Below are 24,595 nucleotides of genomic sequence, written 5' to 3'. Positions count from 1 at the left end.
CCACCAGGGACTCAATATCTGACTGGGTGGTGAGAGTCCAGCTGAGAAGGCTTGGAGTGCTTCCAAGTTCGACAGATGAGTGCACTGCAAGCTATTTTTCCCAAGGTGCAGATGGCGTTCCGGCGAGTATTCACGGATCGGCGAATTAACAACGGCAGTGGGGAGCGGGACAGGAGCAAAGGAAGGCGAGGCGGTCGATGTACGGTTTTAACATGTTTACGTGACATATGTAGGTTTTCCTCCTGCATTCCGGGGTTTCAGTCACATAGACTGTGGGACCCACTTTCTCCTGTATGAGCCAGGCAGGGGCAAAAGGAAGGCCAGCAGGGCTGAAGCCAGATACTCTTCCATAGTATCCTGAATGGAGAACAAAAGCAAATGCACACCCTTGTTCCAGTCCTTCCCTGGGACTCTAAACAATAGGTATGCAACATATTCTTAATGGACTGATGAAATCGCTCAAGGGCCCCCTGGGACTCTGGGTAATAAGCGCTGGAGAGCTTATGTTGGATTTTTAATTCCAGTGCCACCTAGATACAGGTGGGGAACACAGTGGGATAATCACGCACTAAGTCATTAGGACTGATTTCCAGTTTGGCCATAACTTAGGGTAAGGGAACCACCTTCCCTCCCGCAATATCATTTCCTAAAATAAACGTAACCCCTGAGACAGCAAGCCGTGGTCGAACAGCCACCTTAACAAACCCTGCGAAGTCATCCGTTTTCAAATAAACCCTCTGAAGTATAAGCATCATAGTACCTAGTTCCATGCCCTGAACCAGGACATCACTACTGCAGTAGGATGCCTTAGAAAAGGGCAAAACACTTCCTAGCACAAACGACTGAGCAGCACCAGTATCACGTAGGATAGTCACAGGACTTCACATCAGCTTCACAAAGTGAAAAAGGGTGTGGTAAGAATCAGAAAACCAAAAAGTAATACTCAATCAGTAACACAAGCAGTCAATGGCAGCAGTCGACGAGGAGAGCTGCTGGAATGGTTGAATGGCGTTCTTTTCAGATCTGGGACCCAGCAGAGATGAACTGTATGAAGCGCAGGAGGAAGATGTGGGTGGGATCATGAAGGTGGTGTGGAGACCTGGAACAGAAACTCTCAAAAAAAAATTCATAGCACGTAACATACCTCTGTAGCCACCTGTTGCTCTGTCCTGGTGTTCACTGTTTCTTTGTTGGCTGCTGGTCTTATTCAAAGACCAAGATCATCTCACCCCATTTACCATGACATCACTGTACAGTCTGCATGAAGAACACCATCTCCCTCAAGGTCTATCAGGAACATACTGGATAATAATAGATGTGACTAGATTACTCTTGCATGTTCCTGACAAGGTTACCAGCTTGTGCTGTCAAACCACTACAAATGATTTAAAAATGCAACAGCACATCTGGCATTCAATTTGGCAAAATGCTGTCGCACTTTACGTTTCTCTTCATTGGCTCTCTATAGCGATATGGCTGATTGGCTCTCATTTTAGTATTGCATAGCTATTGCTCTGATGCCAACCTTTTACTAGTCATTCATTGGCAACTCTCCTAGCTGCACTTGTGCTTAATTGGCTCCTTAACAGCTGTACACTTGTGACATGCCATCTGCTTCTCTTGTATATTGCTTTAGACAAAAGCCTCTGTTTAATTATGTATGTAAAATAAGCAGGTAGACATTTCAGATCCAGAAAGTAAAAATCCAGAACAGGATTTTGATTCAACCAACCAGTATACCAGAGTATAAAGACTCACAGTCAGAGTACTCACCTGGTTGGTTGAAGCAAAATCCTGTTCTGGATTTTTAAATTCTGGATCAGAAATGTCCACCTCTAAAAAAAAATGTACATTTAAATAAGGCCCAAAAGGCTCAAATAAAGAGAGCACAGCTTTCAAATTAAGCTGTGCTTTAAAACCTACACTTTTACTTAATTGATCGTACCCTGAATTAAAAGTAAACCTAAAAGCAACCCGAAACACACCACTACACCAAATTCCTGTCTACACTAACACACAAAATAGGGAAGAAGACTGACACTGCATGCAAAGAAAGACAGACACAAGGATTGATTTCTCTTAACAGTCTATTCAGGAAAACACTCTTCCTTGGCTGAGTGAAGCGCAATTAATCACAAAACTGAACATATGGAGATGTCATACACCCAGTCCTGAGACAGAATTTACCTTCACTCCTGCATATATAAATATGGTATAATACATATTCAAATAAATAACACATTTAATGAGGTTTGGATATGCAAAAACCTTCTATGGTCATAGTGCTGATTATTCTGTTAGCCTTCATTACTAAGAGTACCTTAAGAAAAGAAAAAAAATAGTCACTGCACCTTTAAAGCGCTACATTTCCGCTGGCACTTATGAAACTTATTATAAAACAAGGTTTTCTAGATTAATACAAGGTCGCAGATGCGGAACATATGCTCGTTAAAAGCAACTTAGCAACACAGAGCTGCATTATCATTGTCACAGTCCAGTAGTGATGATCCTTAAATATGTAAGGAACAGCTTGGGAAGGACTAGGCCTGCAATCCCTTAGGAGTTAGGAATGTTCTAAAGCACATTCAACAATGTTATTTTTTGCAACTGGATTAATATAATTGATTGCTTATAAAAAACTGTTTGTGGATATATGTGTGCAGCTGGAAATAGTGCAGATAATGTTTTGGTGCGATGCATGCAGGTAACAATAAGACGTTCTTCTACAGGAGTGCCGGCCCATAACTGTCCTCCACGTTGTATTTGGTGCAGAAAAGAAAAGCTTCATGTTATCACAATGCATTATTTGGTTTGTAGACGCCATGACTTCGTGAGCTTCGTCACGTTACATGTGTGCAAGGCGGGACACAAGATGACCAGCCACGTGAGAAAAACACAAGAGGCAGGTCATGTTGGTATGTTTGGGGGGGGGGGGGGGTGTCAGTGAAATGCACGGCAGCCAAGGCTGACGTGCTGAAGGGGAGGTAGATTCAACGCTTCCGGAAAATGCGTGTCAAGCAGCGTTTAACTTCTACAATACTTGGCCTAAGATCCTGCACGTCGCAGGCTGGGGTGTGGGAGTGCACACGCACGCACACACACACACGCACGCACACACACACACGCACGCACACACACACACACACACACACACACACACACACACGCACGCACGCACAGGATAAACACTGTTCAAAGCTGCATACGTCAACCGTTAGCTGGATATACAATTGCATCTTACATCTTAATTATATGAATCCATTACATTCTTATACGGTAATACGCCTAAGATGTGTTGCCCAAGCATGCTAACTGGTTTGGCGTCGACGTACACGATACCATTACATTCCGTTAAGTTGGTCCTTCGTATACAGGGAAGCTCCAGTTCGCACTGCGTCTCCAACTCCTTGGCCGACAGCTAATCCCTCAGCTAGCGGCAGGTGCGCACGTTCCGCTAGCCAAGTGCTAAATACCACGGACACGCATCCCCGTCACAGTGGATGCCGCCGCGTTGCGTCTTCTTAATTGGAACAAGCGTTCAGAATGAGAAGTGGAAGAATGACAAGGACCCCGGCGCCCCCTAGTGCAAGAGAATAAAGCTGACAGAGCCGGGTGGGATGCCAGGGTTCAGCACAGTAAAGAAATGCTACGATTGCATAATGTTTCCTGGGATCTGGCTGGTGGGAGAGGCTGGAGTCTACCAGACACCTACTGCTGGAATGAAGGGGGAGGGGGGCGGGGTTAGCCAGCCAGGGTCCCAGGAAGGAGCTACAGTGAGATGGTAAAGGTGGGCAGGTTATCTGACACTCTGCGACATGTGCAGAGGGGTCAGCATCTCCTCGAAGATGGCACCCTTCACGTTAGATCCCCGCAGGTTGGCCTCCTGGAGGTCACAGCCAGAAAGGTCACAGTTCTGCAAAAGACACAACCCAGGAACTTCAACCACTGTGTAACAATTGTGTAACATGTTCACCTCTTGACCTTCAATGACTGGTGACGCCGTGTCTTTAAATCACACGGCAGGCCTGGTGACCCCCTCACCTCCAGGTCAGTGCCTGCCAGAGTGGCCCCCCTCAGGTTGCAGTTCTTCAGCTTGGCGTTCTTGAGCGTCGCCACACGCAGGTTGATGCCCGTCATCTGACTGCCTTCCATGTCCACACCTTTCAGGTTGGCACCTGGTGGCACACGTGTACAGTGAATGCAGATGTCACGCGTGCACACAGACATCTGCACCAATTATCACCAAGTAACGTTTTATAATATCCAATAGTGGCCTTTCATTCCTAGGCCTACCTTCCAAATTGGCCTTCAAGCCAGATGGGTCTTCGAAATTACAGCCTTTCAGAGATGCTCCTTCCGCATTGGAACAAAGCATCTTCACACCCTGCAAGTTCGCCCCCTGCAACCAAAGCAAACTCTACTTAATCAAAGTTAAATTAAAACCAGGGTTACTTCCCTATGAATTGCTCAATGCAATCTTCATAGCACAGTGCAGTCTCTGCATAAAATGACTCACTACAAAGCTATTTCAGATATAATGCCGTCACCATTATGGCTCCTGAATATATCATAAAATTTTTAACTGGTTTACTGGTAAATAATGTAACGAGCTACGGCTGCATGTCATAATTGTTGAGGAATTTTCGCAGAGAAATCAGCAACTTAAGCTAATCGCACCCCCGCCCCGGCATCACTTACATCCAGGTTGGCCCCAGACAGGTCAGCCCGCTCCAGGTTGGAGCAACACAGGTTTGCGTGTGTGAGGTTACAGCGACTCAGGTTAGCCATCTTGAAGTTGATATACCGCAGGTCGAGGCGGCTGAGATCTGCGCCGCTGAAATTTAGACCCTGAGTAACAGGCGTTTCCAGTGAATTGCATGTTCAGAGGCAAATGAGATCTAGCACTTTAAGAAGATCATATGTAGATTAATTTAACTACAATTCTAAGGGCTTCACTATTTGTAAAAAAAAAAAAGTATAAATCTGCACACTGTGGAAAAACTCTGAATACTGCATTTAACAGTTTGAATGGAATACAAATGCAGCAGTGCTTAATTTTTGTTCGTAGGCCTGTGTCAATCCTGGCAAATTGTCAGCACCTGACAACGAAGCTCAGATTTGGTGGGTGTCGCAAGCAGGAAGCGCACAAACTCCTTTCGGGAGATGGGGGAGTGGTCCTCCGCAGGCTGGGAATTCTGCAGGAAGACAGGTTAGGCCAGCATGGTCTGAGAGACATGCAGGGTCCAGTCTTGAGTGTTTCCCCTCACGTCTGGAATCACATCTAACCAACGTGGCATTTCGCCCTTTATGTCCCAACAAGGCCCCCATACCTTTATGACTCCTTCCAGCTGCTCAGCGAGCTGCTCGATTCCAAAGAACCGCGCCTCCTCCAAAACCCCTGATGGGATCAGAAAGACACCAATGACGATGCTGCTATGCTGGACTGACGGCCAATCGAGAGGCTCAGACTGGCAGTCCGGAGGCTGCACTCACCCAGCAGATTGATGCCATCGTTGACAATGAGCTGCCCGTGCCGAAGGTAGTTCAGGATGGGCTCAAAGTACTCTGGGCTGCGGTCTATCAGGTAGGCCCCCTGCTCATCCCGCTTGTTGCCCCACACATCTGTGAGGTGGAGGATAGCATGGAGAAGCCCCGTCAGTGATGCAGTGAATGCATTTAGTTTATGTTTTAGTTCAAAGTGATGTACAACTGAGGATGAGAGCGCTGGGACAGCCAGTGTCCTTGAAGAAATTGGGGCTAATGGCCTTGCTCAAGGGCCATATTACTCTTACAGCCGTGGGATTTGAACCAGCAACCTTTCTATCACAGGCACAAGGTCCTAACCTGCAGAGCCACCCTCTGCCTGACTCAGCTCAGAGTCGTTTCTTTGAGAATCAATTTGGAGATGTACCTTTGTCTCTAAACATGTGTGCCAGCATGCTCTCCGGCTCTTTGCTGACCAGGGTGCTCCTGTCGGAATCGGGGAATAGAACAGAATCTCAGTATTATGAAATGACCTGGTCTAAAGCAAGAAAGAACAGTGGAATGGACCGGAGATGACATTCAAGTAGCCGCCAGCTCGCATGACTCGCCTCTGCTCCGCCTCTCGAGGCACCTGCTTACCGGGTGGTGGTGAAGAGGCGGCCGCCAATGTTCAGAGTCAGCCAGTCTGTGTGAGCTCCGGAGCGCCGTTCTGGACCACGGACGCTGTGCTGCGGGTCTGACGAGAAACAGGAGGTAACTGGGACACTCTAATGATATGAGACTCTAATAATAGGGCAAATAGGCCATTTCATTACTCCTCTGACTCACAACGCATATAAACGTGGCAGAACAACACTGGTATTCAAACATATTCTGACAGACCCACCCAGGGCCCAACACACACAGATTTAATCATTTCATTGTGTCACATGACATTTACGAGCATCATTATTTTTAATGCTTCAAAAGGCTGCAATTTCAAAATACATCTACCCCCACGATTCTTCCCCTATAATTCCTTCACACCCCACCAGGAAGGCGCACCCAGCAGTTTGAATACCTCTGCGCTAAAAAGAAAGCTAAACTCACCGACAAAGGGGTCACCCTCAGATACATAGAGGACATCATCATCCCTGGAAAAAAAGTGAAGAAAATTCTAACTAGTGTCATAATAGGCTGAAAATTACCTACAAACGACCCACCAGTTACATGTTTTTAATACTTCGTACAAGAACAGTGAAACAATTACAGTACAGTCACAGCAACTGCTGCCACCACCTCCAGCCCCCATCCCACCTAATAAGTGCGATGTCATCTATGAGGCCTCCTCTCCCGTTGTACAGGCTGGTCGCTCGGATCCCTAACTTACTGCTGGCCACGGACAGCAAGTCGGACAAGGTGCCGTAGACCGCCACCACCTGGGAAATCATGATTAAAAACACCTTTTCGAGCCCTTTGCCATAAGCAATTCGCCACTAACCAAGGACACATCAGCAGCAAGCAAAGTGTAAATGCATTGATCCTTATTAACTGGCAATTCATTTTAAGTACGAAAAATAACATTCGCGGGTGTCCCATACATAACAATGACATTAACATTGCTTCTCCATGTAGATAAAAAAGGTTTTAGGTTAAGTCAGAGTCATTACAGACAATGAAGGTTAGTTAATCCGCGATTAATTATAGGAAATGAGTAATCTGCCTTCTATAATAACAAGACGAAATATGCAGCGTGACAGTTTTTAGGTTAACTCAGACAAGGGAGCTAATATTACTAGAGCTAACCAGACACCAAAGTTTGTGCTGACTAAACCCACAAGCTTTTTTTACCCACCTTGCCATTTTTAGAGGTTCCGTTAACGAAGAGCGTTACCCTTCTCATTCTTTGTGCGGAGCTTATGTTGTTATCAATAAAATATAAATAAAAAAAATCTAGCTACACGTACACAGATTTATCTTTAAACTTAAATGAGCTCACTTGCGATTAAAAAAAAAAAAGCTTCTAAGACAATCCATTGGGTCACCGCCCACCGCGGCAGGAATATCCAATAAGCGATCATAGACGGAGAGCTATTCTAAAGCTCATCCAATCATATGGAGGCAGAATAGCTGATGCGACAGAACCAACCTATCAGGTGCAGCTGGAATGAAATCATGATAGACTGATTTGTGCAGCATGACCAGTCCGTGACGCAACGGAAAGAATTACTGGTTAATGTTGTACTGAAAAGAAATGTTAAGATGCCCGTGATATTATCTGCAAGCTTAGAGTTAAGAGAATTATACTTAAGGAAAAAAAGTCTTAACCGCTGCTATTCTTGCTTGAGGTATCTGCTTCAGTAAAAGGTCCAGTCATTCAATCTCTTCCTTGAATACTTTCGCAATTTACGGTTGTCTTAGGAGAATTTTTTAATTCTGTAACACTTTCCATCGGATGCTTACCTCCGAAAAACGTCTGAGCAAAAGTTTAAGATGATCTTGCATTTATGGCCATATGCTTTCAATATAAACAATGCAATTATCTTGTAGAAATGAGCAGAAAAGTAAGACAGCTGTCATTAACTTTATTATGATGACTTTACAAAATAAACAGTACAAGCAACACTTCAACATATTGTACATGTCAGTCCTCCTGCTGTATTTTAGCAACGGTTTATATGGGAGAATAAGACTCTGTATGCTATTAAAAAAAGACTGACTGAAATACAGTCAGACTGCTGGAGAGTTGCTCTTTTACAAAGTAAACCTGGAATTGGACAAAATTGGCCAGGGAATTATCCACAAGACAGCCTGCAAAAGACAAACACCTTTTACCCGCATAAAAAAGCATTTGTCTTATTTTAAATCACAATACTATTCTATCTATACACTTTTAATTAAATAAACGTATGAAAGATACCCTCCTCTACCTAGTTTATATTAACATTGTTATGGTTAAGTGGAGGAATTCAAAAGAAAAAAATGCAATATAAGCTTTTGTGTTGAGTTCTTAAAATTTCATGGCTGCCAATTAAAGCTTTTCCTTTAAGGCATCACTAAAGCCAGCATCAAAAAGCTAACAGAAGGCTTCTCAAAACATGAGCCAAAAGCTCATTTTTACAGGACACTACTGTCCACAACACTAGGTCACAAGGTCCCCACAGAGACTTAGTGTTAATGTTTACAGACTAATCAGTCTTTCACCAGCCTTATAGAGGTTTTTACTTACAGGAAAAGACTGGATGTCCAACAGAGACTATTCATGTAATATTTCTGTTTCTGACAAACACATGAGGCATGCAAGATCAATCAAACTGTGATAACTTATTATACTGCGGTCCAACATGAATCACGAAGAAAACCTGAGGATAAATCTGTTTGATTGTAGGGGAAAAAATGGAAAAACATAGAGCAATGATAAATGAGAAGGCTTTGAAACTGACAGTGGGTGGGATTATGTGATGCCGTTTAAACTCACTTCCTACTGGTTGATTTTCATCAGTATCCATGTTAGGCAGTGATAGTATAGTAATCCCTCCCATCATTTATATATTAGCCTCACCAGCTCAACCGTTAAGGGTGACAGACAAGCTCTGCAGGTAAACGTGGGGGGGGGGGGGGCATATAGCAGCATTAAGCAATGGCAATAGAAAAAAGGACATTGTTTTCTGGCAGGGATATTCTCTGTCTTAATTTAGCACACTTTGTTAAGAAATACGTGTATTAAAATACATTTATTGTATTTCAATGCAAGCATAACTTGTGCTTTTAAGCTTGGCGAAAAACAAAAAAAAAAAGAAAAAATCTGGCCATTTTGGAATGAAATTCATGGAGCAATAGATGTTTATCATAGACCTTATTTTTTCTTAGAACATATAATGATATCATATTGGGTTAGTTAAATGCTATTGTAAATACATGCATGTGAAGAGTATAGCCTTGCCCCTAACAATGCACTGTCTCTTACATTCTCATGGATGAAAACAGTCACCTCACAGATGTGGGGAGAGAGTAGTGGGCATATCTCAGACTGCCCAGTCAAACCACTTGAGTCTTGAAACAGATCTGGGAATGAGGAAGCGCCAGGCTGCAGAGATTGGCCGGGTCTCTCCTGGGAGGTGCTAGGAATGATGGGGGAACAGGCGGACTGGGACCACAGGGCCGGGGCATATAGTACTGGGATGGTGCAGTGGCACCATGACTCTGATCCTCCCTCTTCTACTGGAAGGTCTTTCGGTGGATGGCACGACCCCGGTCCTCCTCATACTCCTTCTTGGAGACCCACATCTTCTTGAAGGTATCCAGCGATGCCAGGATAGAACCTCTGCAACCATCAGATCACAGTACTTGGTACTCAAATGCAAGAACAAATACTTTTGTTCCTGTAGAACCAAGTTATTCTTGACATGATGGATACGTTCGGAAATCTTAGCGAAAAACAGCTTTATGGAAAAAGTTTCAAGATGTTATTTACAAGACTACCGGCTGGGCAAAACAGGAAATAGATACTTTTATCATCCTATCGACGTATTTAATGGGTATGTATTTGAAATGCGAGTTGGAAGTCTTCACAGCAAAAAGGTAATTTGTAAAATATTCAGGGACGTACCCAATCCAAGTGGAATACAATCGCTCCTGGGGTGCAGAGATCTGTGGAAGAACGGGATTATAAAAATGAGTGAATTAAGATTGACAACAAGTCCAATAAACAAATGCTTTTTTACGATACCATGTACTTGATGAAAAGAGGTCAAATAACAGGCCTGCAGACAAAAGCATATTTATAAATACCTTGATTTTTACATCTTTTGGTGCAAGTTTCTTCACCTCACTTAGAATCCGGTCTCCAAAACCTGTGGACAGTCAATCCGTATAAGAGACAGAACCACAAAGAGGCAAAAGTAAGAAAGTGTGTTAGAGAGAGACCAGCAACGCCACACGTTGGCCACTCCACTCCATGCACCTTTGAGCAGCGTAGAGCCTCCCGACAGGACGATGTTGGAGTAGAGCGTGCGTCGCAGGTCCATGTCAGACTTCTGAATGGCGAAGGCCAGGACTTCGTGAATTCCCTCACTCTCATCTCCAATAAGGTCCGGCCGGAACAGCAGCTCTGGGGCCCGGAAGCGAGCAGGTCCGATCTGAGGTAGTTCACAAGGCCAGGCACAGTTAGACAGTCCTCAGGTCTTATATGGATGCAAGCAAGGCTTCCAAGGACCAAACTCAAAGCCAGAAGACCCAGGTTGGTACTGTGCAGGACGGACATAAATCACGGCCCTGTCTCCACACACAGGGCAGACTTACTTCCACCGCACTGCCGTCAGGGAGGGTGTACTGTGCCTTTTCTGTCTCTAAAGTCTCGTCCTTTTGAGGGTTCAGTGATAAATAGCACGCTCTCTGCAGAGGGATACAAGTGCACACCATTGAGAAATAAGGGCGGGATTTGCTCTGTTACTAGCACAACTGGACAGGAGCACGCTTCCAGCATAAATCAATGGCTATCTGAAGGAAAACTCAGAGACCCCGTACCTCTTTGATGGTGCGCACCACCTCGAACTCGGCCGAAGTGTGGAAGTCATAGCCTTCCTTTCGCAGTAGTAGCCTCAGGTAGCGGGAGACGTCTCGCCCGGCGATGTCCACTCGCATGATGGAGTGCGGGATGGCAAAGCCCTCGTAGATGGGTACGGCATGCGTCACACCGTCACCGGCGTCCAGCACCACGCCAGTCGTCCGCCCCGTGGCGTACCTGTGAGCAACACACATTCCGTGCAGTCACGGCAGGCTGTCTGTGACATTAGGGAAACTGATGTTTCACTGGATGTGCAATATCTGGTCACTGAGTGACTTAGGATCTGCTTGATCTAGTTCTTCGTTAGTTGGTCTATATCAGTGTTTCTCAAACCAGTCCTTCAGATGGTCCACGTTTTTGTTCTCTCCCAATTCCTTGGGAGTTGGTAGGGAGCAAAAACATGGATCGCCTGGGCGTCCCCTAGGACAGGTCTGAGAAACACTGGTCTACATAACTAAATATATATGCAGCTAGTCACCTGACCTAAAGTTTCACGTCTCACAAGTGGTAGCGACTCCTGGCCTGAGAAAACACGGCAGCATCTCCAGCCCTTCATATACTGCTAACAGGCACACGGAGCCACAGACTCACAGGCTAAGCACGGCCTGCATGGAGATGAAGAGGGCCGGCACGTTGAAGGTCTCGAAGAACACCTCTGCTGCCCGCTCCCGGTTCTTACTGGGGTTCAGGGGTGCCTCTGTGAGCAGCACAGGATGCTGGGAAGGAAGTTACACCGTGAGAAACAGGCCACACAGAACCAAACACCACCAGAGTCATGAGAAATCAGTCTCCCATAATGCCTTTGAACTGATGATGCCGCACACTGTCTCTCTTTATGTTGTGAATTTTAAACAGATGGTAATATCACAATTGTGACATCCTGACACAAGCCCCCATAACTGTTACGGTTATCTCCAGCCTTGAGTCCATCAGCATCTCTGCCTGCTGTTATCGACACAGCAGCTTAAGAGGGGAAATGATCCAGGAGATTCAGCCAATTAGGGTAAGATCTCAGCTCTTAGGACCTGTGTATATAGATTTTCTTTAATCGAGCAACTAATAAGGGCTGAAAATTAAAATTAGTTTGGATAGACAAAGGGTGGCACAGTGAACAAGCACCTCCAAGGCTATGGGATCAATTCCTGCTTCCAACTTGGTCTCTTCGTAGGTGATTCCCTGCAGCAATCACCTTTGCTCCCACGATCTAATGACATTTGGTTAAGTGAACCACCAAGGCACGCTGGAATCCCACTCAGGATTTACCCCTGGTTCATCCTGGGTTCTTCACACAACACTCACCTCCTCTGAGAAGGTCTGCAGTTGCTCCTTGGAGTAGACGTACTGCCAGATACGCTCCATGTCGTTCCAGTCCTTCACGATGCCGTGCTCCATGGGATAGCGCACAGACAGCAGCCCCCTGTGCTCCTGTAAGCCACCATCCCCATATTTGTGAGACTGAATTACATTGTGGTAAAGCCCAGAATGTCAATGTCGATCTCATTGTATAACACTTGTCCACATGGTCATTATTCTATCATTACAATAAAACAAGAATAAATGACCAGAAAACATCTGTCAAGCATCACATCGCTTAATGACAGTTAAATGATTGCAGCAGAGCAGAATCCAGGCTAACAGCAAAGACAAACCAACAGCACTCTGACCAAGCCAATTATTGCTATATACATATTCAGTCATAAACTCCCAACAAGCAAGCTGCAATAACAGATTGTATTTTGGTCATAGTAAGAAGATTCCTAGAGAGATCAGATTTTTCGGGAAAAAAAAGGAAAAAAACTAACAAAAACTAAGATAATATAGTTGTTAACGTGCTGTTAAAACCATGCCGCAATTTATGAGTTCTACTGTTTCTTTTAACGAGCATCGACAACAAGTCACATATATATGATACCTGGCAGGGTTGGGGCCATTCCGGAATGCATTGATCAATTCCAGTCCAAATCAGGAAATGGAACTGGAGCTAGGATTGGAAAAAAAGACTACGGGGAACAGAATTGGAGTTGAATTTGAATTTCAGGGAGATTTAAGTTCCAACTCCAGTTCAAATTCCTGATTTGGACTGGAATTGATCAATGCATTCTGGAATGGTCCCAACCCTGATACCTGGAAATATGACTAGATCGTGTGTGAGATCCATCACGTATTAAAGAACCAGTAAATGCTGCAAATGAGGACTACATTTCTACAGTTTACCTCAGCTTTGGGACCAATGAAGAGATCTCCCTCCAGAGCACCTGCCATCACACGCACGTGTTTAGGACGGCCCACACTGGGGAAAAAAACACACAGGCCAGTGATACAATGTGTGGGATGCATCAAGGCACCAAATCAAGTCAGAGCAGCAATTGCATGCAAGGTGATCCTTACTAGTTTGGGAAGCAGTATTTTGGGATCTGGTCTCCAGCAAATCCAGCTTTGATAACACCAGAACCCTGAATGGAAAAGAACCCTGAAAGTTTATACCACATAAAACCAGTGAGAAACGCTGGACTATCCAAAGCCAAATGACTGTGGTGCCACAACTGACAAAATAGATTTAGGGCAAAGCAACGATTAACCCTCTTATTTAACATTGGATCAGAAACACCAGGATGTCCATTGTCAAAGCTGAACTTTCATCAGTACACACCTCCTCAAATCAATCTGCCACAAACAGGTACCCAAACCTCACCAAGATATGGCACTTAAATAATTTCTAACGCTGCCATTCAGATAACAAGACCTTAGCTAAAATTAGTCACTTAGTCAGTACCACCAGCAAGGACATATAAAAAGTATTTGCAGCCTAAGAGAATAGATACACATTAGCTTTAAAACAGACTGCCAGCAACGACGCTGCATTTATTGACATCTAGTAATAAAAACACGAAATACACCAGAATAAGCCACTAAAGACATTCTCCTAGTGACTAAGTTAAAAGACTAGTTTCCAAGATTAATTTACAGGGCGCGGCCTTGTTGGGTTGGAAACTGCCGCACAATGCAGGGAGACAGCAGTTCTGACATGTCCTTAAATGGAGTAAATTGTGCTCCAGTAACGTATGGAAAGCAAATAACCGTAAGAGGTGCACATATCGTTATTCTGCATGCGTTATAGATAACGTACAGATGCATTATATTCGCTATTAGATGGTGGCTCCGGCTTTGCGTCTAAAGTCAACCCTTTCATTGAGATCTCCAGGAGATCTCCATATTTCGCTGGCTTATTGAAAACGATACAGTAAAGTATATTATCTATTTTCTAACGCACAGGACTGCCGAATTAAGTAATGCTGACAAATGGGTGCCATGTCAACACTGTTGACAGGGCAGACCGGCAGCATTTGCTAAACGGGCAGCATTACTTTCATACGCGGTATGACTGATCTAAAATATACACACAGCTATAGTAATCCGTGAAAGCCGGTTATTTCAATGATAATGTGTCAGTCTGCAGGAGGATCGTAAACGACCGTTTTAAAATTATTTTTAGAATGAATGAGACAAAAGCAACACAATAGCTAGTCAGATAGCCCCCTTTAGTAAGAGCGTGGGAGAGCACTTTGAATTCTGCAACAAGCTACTTACATTATCAATTACAACAGGCTGATTGGCGATAATGTCATACGACTCCATGACACCTTCCTTATGATATATGTTGCTTTACTGCTTTTGCCTCCGTGTTTTATTTAATGCTTGTTTGTTTCAGAAACAGGAAACACACCCGGGTCACTTCTGCCTCGCCTGCCAGTGATGTCACGTGGTTATATGAGGCGGATTCTCGACCAGACGGACAGTTACAGCAGCCAATCAGAGGAGATCTGTCAGGGACGATCTGAATGACGCAATGTAACCGGAAGTGTGGGAAAGACACCGGACAGACGTTGTTTTGTCTGCCGTGTTTGTGCCGAACAGACAAATCCATCCATTTTCTGTAACCGCTTGTCATTTTCAGGGTCACAGTCGGGACGGAATCTATCCACTCACATATACACGATTTTGTCTCGCCAATTAACTCAAGCATGTTTTTGGACTGTGGGTAGGGTGACCAGATAATCCACGTCAGGGAGGACACTTGGACCTACATCGGGTTTTACAAACTACTTTCAAGCTGAAAGGCTTCTGTGCTCGGCTAAATAGTTCAGCTCTTCTTGTGCTTTGACTGGTTTGTTTCCTTTACTGAAAGACTCATCCAGCTGTTTCATATTAGCATTAGTGACACATGCATGATTATAGGAGACTGACCAATCAGCACACAGCAAGAACTCAGTGCTCAAGTGAAATCCGGGTCCTTATAATTGAAATGGTAATCTACAATTCCTGTCCTGCCTCAGAGGGTCCTCCCTGACATGGATTTTCTGGTCACCCTAACTGTGGGGGGAAACCGGGGTACCCAGAGGAAATCCCACAATGACACGGGGAGAACTTGCAAACTCCACACGCATGGAACCCTGGCGGAGAAACAAAACCTGGTCCCAGTGGTGTGAGACAACAGTGCTAACAACTGCACCACCGTTCTGCCCCAGAACAGACAAATGTTAAATATATTATAAACAGTATAATATGATTTATGAAATTATATTTTCAGCAAACATTTACATAAATGTTTATTCATTTATTCTATTCCAGTGGAAACAGAAACAGTGTATTTCTGTGTACATAATTATATGGGATTACAGTGGCAGTGTAGTAATAGACATGAAATATACATGCGAACAGAGCCAGAAAACTGGTGTGCACTTTTTTGACATTCAGTTACTTCCACTATCAACAAAGAGAACAAACTTCCGTCTGGAAATGTAACAATTAAAATATAACATGTTGTTGAAGCATATAGGGGAGCACAGCGTTTTCCCATATCTCCAAGAGAGGGAGCTTGAATGCTGTCCCTGCTCCATGTTTGTGTTTTATTTATAACAGTTCACATGGACAATGTTAATCTAGCAGCAAATGGATACTAAGAATGACACTGCTGAAATAGAGTAAAGGATGACAATAGGATGTCAAGCAGAACTGTCCAGCTCAGGCTCAGTATTTGGCTGATATTGCCCCTGATAACAAAACTTATGAGGTGAGCCCACAACATGTCTTCAAGTATGCATTTTTTGGGATACATTTGCCTGGGATTTCTGGATGTTCTAGTCAGCAGGTGCTTATCAGCAAACAACTTCCCCAGCACTGGCTGAGGAGCTCACTGCTGAACCCCTTAACCAGGCCAGGCTCCAAGAAGGGGTACTAGTAATCCCATTCCCAGTGTACCTAATATAATTTTTCCCTGGGCCCCACACAGTGGACCTGGCTTCTTCCCTCACACCTGTTCCTCAGAGGTTTTACTAGGAGCAGAGAACAATTAATGACATCACAGACACAGGCAAGGCTTCAGATTCAGAGGTGGACAGCCCAGATCCAGAAAGCAAAAATCCAGACCAAGATTTTGTTTCAACCAACCAGTTGAGTACTCTGTGTACTCTGTGTTGAGTACTCTGTGACTGTGACTTTTTATACTAAACTGATTAACAAAATCCAAAGAAAGTCTTGGTTCCACCATGATTGCAATACTGCGATGAATATCAGATGGGAATGTACAATTTCAGTATGGTTGGGCATTGAAAATACGACAATCGATCACAGCCTATTGGACTTGATGGATGAAAAAGGAGAGAAGCAAATATAAAGAATGGAGGATGCCAACCTTATTATCAATTGGTGTCTGAGTGGAGACAGAGAGACCTGGCATGCTATTACATCAAAGAGACTCGGCGAGGTCAGCTGCAGTCCAGCGTCATTTTATTTCCCGAAAAGAGGAAGGTATAGATAGAAGACACAAATCCTCATTGCAAATATGTGCTCTCACTGGACCAAGGTATCGGGCTGGAAATGAATCGTGGGGAATAGGTGTGTTGTTAATAACAAAGCATTTGAGAGCCACTGTTAAGGGACAAGCCAGGACACGTCACTAGCTGCTACCAAACATTCGATGTCAGGCCATCCGCCATCCCGTTGATTGCGATCTTGGGTAACAGATTTTACTGAGACATCTGCAAGGCCAGCGTGGAATCAGCCTTGCCCGGGACATCTGCTTAATCGCTTTACTTGACAAGAGCAGACTGAGGTTAATTGCCGATAAGACACCGATGAACGCGACGTGATTCATTCACAGAGGAAGCGATCAGTAGTTGTGAAACACAGCCAGATGGGAGGTTATTTCCATCTGAAAAATATACCACAAGTAAAATAAACGTACACTAAAGAAAGAACATGAATGCATTTCTAACATGGAGTTATTTGAACAGATAAACTGCACTGTTTATCTGTTTCTTTTAGAACTTAAAATTCTATTACTAGTTTTTAAAGCTCTAAATGGACAAGCACCTGCTTATATCTCAGAGCTTCTGATAGAATAAATTCCATATAGGACCTTAAGATCACCTGGTGCTGAGCTGCTAAAGCTTCCAGATGTTATGTAAAATAAAAAATGGAGAAGCAGCCTTTTGCTTCTGCGCACCTAAATTATAAACCTCTTTAGCAATTGACATTCACCAGACAGCCTCTATTGTCAGTTTCTGAGACAAAGTGAAATTGGGTGGGGAAGTTTGCCAGGGGGTGGGGGGGGGGGGGGTACTGGCATTGGAGCTTGCTGAGGGCCTCACATGGGCTGTGACCATCAGTGACGGATGACATGCTGCTTGTGGCACAGAATTGGACCTGAAGGTCTCCTCTTCCTCAGCCGTACTGTTCAGTGTTTGAATGAGGTGCTTAATCTGTTTCACACCACTCAGATATCTAGTTGTACAAGACTGCAAATTGTTACTTCAAAAAAACAACAAGTATAATACTAATTATTAATAATAATGAATATGTTCCATTCTGGGGGGGGGCACGGTGGTGCATCGGTTAGTGCTGTCACCTCACACCTCTGAGACCTGGGTTCGAGTCTCCATCAGGGCTCTCTGTAGGGTTCCCTCAAGGTTCTCTGGTTTCCCCCCATAATCTAAAAACATGCTGAGGTTAATTGGTGTTACCAAATTGCCGATTTGTGTGTGTGTGAGTGTGAATGAATGCTATGTGAGTATTATGTGAGTATTAATGTGAGTATTAATTGGTGTTACGAAATTGCCCATTTGTGTGTGTGTGAGTGTGAATGAATGCTGTGTTAGTATGTGCCCTGCGGTGGGTTGGTGCCCCATTCTGGGTTGTTCCCTGCTTTCTGCCAATAGGCTCTGGACCCCCCACAACCCTGAATAGGGCCAGCAGTCACAGAATATCTGTCTGCCCAGAGCCAAAGTCCATCTGCATGGCAGGTTAGCGTTGGTTGGCACTGTGGGTGGTGCCCGGTTTTCCATCTGCATGGCAGGTTAGCATTGGTTGGCGCTGTGGGTGGTTTCCCCACTCAGTGCATCACCTTCATCCTGATCAAAGGCACCCTGAGGAAACACTTCAAACAGCAGTGGCTCCTCAACTAAGGCCATTGCTGCCTCTTCAGCTTTTCTGGAACGAAAAGCAAATGCGAGTCTCTCTCTATATGGGCATTAAGTCATGTTAACTCAAGCAGGGCCATAAAGAAACATTTTATTTCAGCCCTACAAAACAGCCCTCTTCTATCATGTGCATATCTGAAGTAAATTTGAAAAAATTGACACACACACACGTTGGGTATATCTATCATTATGAGGACCGCTCATTCACTTCTATGGGAAAAATGCTAACGCTAACTAAGACAACCTTAACCCCCACCCAGCCCTAACCATACCCATAAGTAACCAAACAAAATACATGAGTTTTTGCATTTGTAGTTTTTTCATAGCAGTCACTGATTTTTATAAAATAGAGTTTTCCCTTATGGGGAAAAGGAAAAAAACGGATATTTATCACGTTATGGGAACATTGTGTCCCCATAAGGAAAGGTATACCTGTTCACACACACACACGCACACACACACACACACAGTCACTAATGAAATTTAGTTTGAATTTCATTTTTTAATAAGCAATACATATTCATGAATAGATTGTATTATTTTTTTTGCAAACATTCTCAGCATTCATTGGCGTCTTCTCAGGATACATTCTGTCAACAAATCAGATGTTTTTTTTTTAATTCTTTCATTATAATTCATTCATAATACCCTAGGTTACAAAACGAAAAGAAGGCAACTCTGTATCTCTTTTTGACACGTTTCTAAATAAACAGAATGAGGATACGCAGTTAGGTTGTTATTTTTTTTATTGTAAAGACGCAGTACAATGCATGAAATACGTATGAAAGGAAAATGTAACTTTTGTGGTGCGGTAACCTTATCAGCCGCCAGAGGTCACTTTTTTACGATAAGGGAGTGCTATAATTGCATCCATTTATAAGTCTGGTTTGAGATTGTCAGATCTTCAAACATTTAAAGGTCACTTAGAATGGCGCTCCATTTTGTCTTGCTTTATAGATAAATTTTGGCAAATTACACTAGCCATATAATTGGTCTTCAAAGATATTTCAACACAAAGAACTATAAGATAAGGACAAGAAGGCATTAGCGAACTTGACTGAACTTGGCATATATTGAAATCTGACAGCCAGGTGTGCAAACAAAAAAGAAAGGCAGTTTTCAGGGGGCATAAAGTCTTCACATATAAATTAGAAACCAACAGCTCTTCATTATAAAAATCCAGGAGTCTCCATAACTGTTAATGTACATGTAATGTACATGTAATGTGCATGAATGTGCATGTTATACATGGAAGGGATTTTTAAAATTTCTTATTAAATATGCAGTTCCTTGAATACTTGAACAATCCTTTTTATTTTTTATCAATCTATTACTTTAAGATATACTAAACAACCCAGGAATTCTCATTTATGTAAATTATTAATGCAACAAACCTTCATTTTCATCTGTCCTTTCATCTTGTCCCTGTCCTGTGATGGACCAGCATCCCATGCAGCACGTGCCCCAGCTCTTCCCTGGCCTAGGATCCAGGAGCCACCCCAGAGCCTCTTAGCCGGCATTTCCATGTCCTGAAAATGCCTTGGATATTAAATCAAGCTGTGTTTTAACCAGGCATTTAATACAGCTTATAGCAGTCAGAACTGGGAAAGCAAAGGAAGCGTACTGAATGGGTTTAATCAGATAAGCAACAAGAAATAACGTAATTAACGAGTGAATGGATGTGTTTGCTTTTACTCTAGCTGATTTAGACAAACCAAATGAGACGTAAATATGTAGCTATTACTAAAGAAATAATACAGTAAAACTGTTTAATGTATTGTAGACACAGTGGTTCTGAATATTATAAACCCATTTTGTGTATTTCAGGATTGTGGTTTTAGTGCATGTTATGCAGACTGCCTGTTTTGATGAATGCAACTGATTTTAAGTCTTGATTTGTATCCATCTTACACGCCAGCATTGGGTGATGGGATGGCCTGGGCCCAGGAAGGCCAGCGCACAAGGCAGGGGGCATCGTGGATGGGAAGCTTGTCCATCACACGCTACACACACATACCTGGAAAGTGTGACGCTACAGCGGAAGCTGTGCCACCTAAATCACATTCGCGTCACACACCTTTATCACTGTGTTCAATGTTTGGCTTCGCGGAAAACAATGGGCTGTTTTAAAGCAATTACCTGATCGGTCAAAGTACCAATTTGCTTTAAGAGGTGAATAAACAAACATCCATGCATTTCTTCATCTGTGTCATTCCCATAGGTCCCGAAAGAAAAGAACATTTTTTAAAATGAAAGTGGCACATAATTATCAAAATGTATTTTTCTACCCTGTACGCTGATTTCATATTATTGCAACAGTAACAGCAAACAACATAGTAATAGTAATTCACAGGCATCTCAGTAAAAGATATAAGGAGATGGGAGGTGCATTAATATCACCCCCCAGCAGTGTAAATGAGATATGGGAGCCCTCTGCAGACTGAAGGCTTCATACATTCATTATCACAAGACTGGGCCTTCAGTGACAACAGAAATCATCTACCACTGCAAGAGCACCAGCTGGGGCCTGAACAAAACTAAACGATGTTATGAGCTGACAAACAAGCAAACAAACAAAAAAAGCACTGCATTTCTGCGTAGAGTGATTCCAGCCTAGTAGACCTTCCTTTAAGGACACATATTTGGGTTTTATTGAATTGACTGGGAGAAAGATCTTGCTAGGCTGAGTGGGGGTAGGAGGTGGACAAAATACCCCCCCCCCCCAATCTTTATATCTTTTCTCTTTAAGTCAGCTGTATTGCCTTTTTTTGGTTAATTTTCTGTTTTAAGTGCCCTTGTTCTATTGTGTTTGTTTCTCTTTGTGTTTGGGAAATGTTACATCTTTTATTTATAGTAAATGCTTCTGTTATCTTTGCATTGTTTATCTGCCTTCGTCATCCCACAGATACAATATATGCATACAATTGCATTTTGATTTAAAATGGCTCATGAATTCAAAGTAATTAATTATAGTCTGTTTATAGTGTTTTAAAGTCAAAGATTTACTATTGCATTCTGAGATATATTTCGGTCAAAGGTGCACAGTTTAAGAATCCATCACAGTCATCAAATAATTAGTAATTTTTTGTAATAAATATTTAATGCAGATGTTTGGTTTCTTGTCCATCTGGATCTTGAAACAGTAATTAGTCAAAATTGTTAAAAGAAGACTATCATTCAAAAACTTTTCTATAAAAATCCATAAAAAATGGGCATATGCTATTAGTCTAGGTAAGGTGCTGATCTTACATTTGTGTGTTTGGGGTAAAACTTACAGCCTCAAATATCAGTATCAAAGGTGAGAACTCATTAAAAAATACAAATTTCTCAGAAAAAAAAAGTAGATTTCTCAGAGTTTCAGTGCACTGCAGTACAGATGTAGCCTGGCATGCCGGTGCTTTCCTATATACAGAGAGTTTTCAAGCTTAAAGTGCAAGATGGGATATGCAAATTATCAGAGTGTTATGTAACACTGCGGATTATGGATCTGTGCTTCTGTCCAGAAGGTTATGGGTTCAAACCCTATGGCTGGCAGAGCAATAAGATCGCTACTGGAAGCTTCAGCAAAGCCCTTAACTCAAACTTTTTCCACACTGTCTGACCCCTGTTCTCTGACCCAAAGTTTTCACTTTCAGCTAAAGCATGTGCTAAATAAGCAGATGTAAAGGTAATCAGAATACTATCCACAAACTTGTACTAGCTTTGTTTGATGTACCCGTATCAGTATCATATCGCAATACCAGAAATTTAAAACATTACAATTCTATCATTTTACAAATATAGATATTTAAGAACTTACGTCAAATAGCAGAGAGACACAGGAGCCCTCATTTCACGTGTGTCCTATGCCAAAATGCTACATGGATGGAAGATGGAAGCAGCTGGTGCCTATGATTGATAAACAGGGCGGCAGGAGTGAGATAAGATGTCATTTTAGTTTCAAGCTGAACAAAAAGGGTGAACCTGAAGAACGGACTACAAGTGGGCAACAAGTCTAACCGGGAGGAACATTTGTCCCTCGCTCACCTTGATTTATACTGTATATAGACTGACAAGATAATTCATGTCAGGGAGGACACTTCAGGATTTACAAACTATTTTAAAACTGAAAGACTCCTGTACTTGTCTAAATAATTCAGGTCTTCTTGCGCTTTTGTTTCCGCGATTGAAAGACTCATCCAGCTGTTTCACATTAGTGACATTTGCATGATTATAGGAAAACTGACCAATCAGCACAAACCATGAACTCAGTGCTGTGAAATTCAAGTCCTTTTAATTGAAATGGTAGCTTGCATAAACCCTGTCTTAGCTCAAAGTGTCCTGGATTATCCGGTCACCCTATTTATATAATGAGTTTACAGATTCTTAGGTGTGCATAATTACAATGCATTTATATCGCTTTCCCCGGTTAGGAAAAGTAGGCTTGGCTAAATGGCTAACAGGACACAAAGCTAACATGACTCTAGCATCAATTAGGTTTTGTAACAGCTAAGGCCAAATTAATAACAGAATCTATGTATTGAATGGAATTTAATCTATGTAGGTTTCAATGAAAATGTTAAAACTATACAGTAGGCTATTGCTTTTGGCTTATTTCACAATCAGGCCTGTTTATTTAAAAACAGTATTTTAAATAGGGGTGTTTAACTGTAGGTTATCATGATTATGACCTTTTGGGTATATCTCTTTATTCTTGGTAACAAAATGAGCGGGAATGGTGTGGGTTGTCAATTTGGACCAACCCCCCCCCCCCCCCGCCCCCTGCCCCAAACACACACACACTTTGCCGAATTCTATGCTGGAATAGAATTTTGTTTTTAAATACAATGTACCACAGAATTACGGAAATTTAGATACTGTAAAGATTATTGATATCAAGGTACTAAAGCTTGTATCCTTATCAAAATCAAAAGTTCGGTAACAATCCAAATCTAACCTGTACAGACCTGCCCACCGCACCAACACCTGCAATTAGCATGCAGAGCTTAGAAGAGAGGCTGGGTTACATTTTGGGAGCATTGATTTACTGGGTGACTTCTATGACCCCATCAAACATACTGTATAGCTATCAGAGAAAGGCAGACCAGTCTACTGACCCTTTGTGCTGGTGCAAAAGCTAAACTCCAAAGGGACAATGCACGCCCACTTCTTTATATAATGAAGACCACTTAGAGAAGATCTAGGCTGGCATTTGCTACACTGAACAGATATCCAGAACAAAGAGGTTTGAAGGGTTGTAAAAACAAGCCGGCTGCATCACGTGCCAGCCGGAGGAGAAAGCGAGAGAGTGATGACGGGATACTGAGACTGATGGATGAGTCACCTGGTAAGTGGTATTTCAAAAGACGTTTTCAAAAAGAGAATGCATTTAAGCTCTCAGTAAAAAGCAGCGAGAGCCATAATACCAGCACCCGCAACAAAAAGAAGTTTATTGTTAGTAATTCGCTCTGCCTGGGTAGTCATTTGGACGCATTTTATGACGTCAGTAGGGTAGGTAGCACCTCAGTAACTCTGACAAGCAGAAGAAGGGGATGGGATGAAGGTGGGAGGCTTTCTCAAAGTCCGAGTGCAGGTACATTTATTCATCTACGTCACACGGACAGTAACTGTGAGAGACTGCAATTCTACTCATATTAATTCCTTATATTTATAAGAATGTTTACATTAAACATGTTCATTATTTCGTATTGGTCAAGGTGCAGGGTATACTTAAAACTGTGGCCAAGTTACATTGTTTCCTAATATAAAATCAATTATCTATCTATCTATCTATCTATCTATCTATCTATCTATCTATCTATCTATCTATCTATCTATGCGGCGTACTGTTTCTATACAATTGTTAACTTGGGCTATTTACTTTACTTTTAATGTAAAATACTGGTTTTAAAGATAAAGGTCAGGACTTCTGAAATAGACCCTTCGATTCATTTCACATTATTACCGTGTACACGAGCTGCGGTTGGGTTTTCTCTTTCTGCATTTACAGTAAGTTACGCAGGGTAAGAAAAGTTCAACAGCTAATTAGCAAGGTAAAAACACCAAATAATAACTTCACTAAACATAAGTTAATAAATGTAAAGGAAAA

At 42.7% G+C, this 24,595-nt stretch overlaps 2 protein-coding genes and 1 long non-coding RNA gene across 3 annotated transcripts; all 3 read right to left on the bottom strand.

Moving 5' to 3' along the window:
* Nucleotides 1–2,069: 2,069 nt before the first annotated feature.
* On the bottom strand, nucleotides 2,070–7,498 carry kctd9a (potassium channel tetramerization domain containing 9a). The gene is made up of 12 exons (XM_023838422.2): nucleotides 7,319–7,498; nucleotides 6,781–6,902; nucleotides 6,574–6,617; nucleotides 6,124–6,220; nucleotides 5,912–5,970; nucleotides 5,494–5,622; nucleotides 5,331–5,398; nucleotides 5,100–5,195; nucleotides 4,699–4,848; nucleotides 4,294–4,399; nucleotides 4,042–4,175; nucleotides 2,070–3,913 (listed from the first exon to the last, which is right to left on the bottom strand). Exons 1-12 carry the CDS (start codon nucleotides 7,364–7,366, stop codon nucleotides 3,797–3,799), a joined length of 1,170 nt encoding a protein of 389 aa, XP_023694190.1. The 5' UTR covers nucleotides 7,367–7,498; the 3' UTR covers nucleotides 2,070–3,796.
* Nucleotides 7,499–8,031: 533 nt separating this feature from the next.
* LOC111857549 (beta-centractin) lies at nucleotides 8,032–14,783 on the bottom strand. The gene is made up of 11 exons (XM_023838529.2): nucleotides 14,618–14,783; nucleotides 13,418–13,482; nucleotides 13,244–13,319; nucleotides 12,329–12,454; nucleotides 11,621–11,745; nucleotides 10,990–11,206; nucleotides 10,765–10,857; nucleotides 10,427–10,601; nucleotides 10,255–10,316; nucleotides 10,073–10,113; nucleotides 8,032–9,787 (listed from the first exon to the last, which is right to left on the bottom strand). Exons 1-11 carry the CDS (start codon nucleotides 14,663–14,665, stop codon nucleotides 9,682–9,684), a joined length of 1,134 nt encoding a protein of 377 aa, XP_023694297.1. The 5' UTR covers nucleotides 14,666–14,783; the 3' UTR covers nucleotides 8,032–9,681.
* Nucleotides 14,784–19,055: 4,272 nt separating this feature from the next.
* Nucleotides 19,056–22,391, bottom strand: LOC111857506 (uncharacterized). Its single transcript, XR_002841370.2, has 3 exons — nucleotides 22,307–22,391; nucleotides 19,902–20,036; nucleotides 19,056–19,097 (listed from the first exon to the last, which is right to left on the bottom strand). It is a non-coding gene; the product is annotated as an uncharacterized lncRNA (long non-coding RNA).
* Nucleotides 22,392–24,595: the final 2,204 nt, after the last annotated feature.

This window comes from Paramormyrops kingsleyae, chromosome 2 (assembly GCF_048594095.1).
Source record: "Paramormyrops kingsleyae isolate MSU_618 chromosome 2, PKINGS_0.4, whole genome shotgun sequence".
Lineage (NCBI taxonomy): Eukaryota > Metazoa > Chordata > Actinopteri > Osteoglossiformes > Mormyridae > Paramormyrops > Paramormyrops kingsleyae.
Note: the sequence above shows the minus strand (reverse complement) of the source record. Positions and strands in the feature narration are given on the sequence as shown.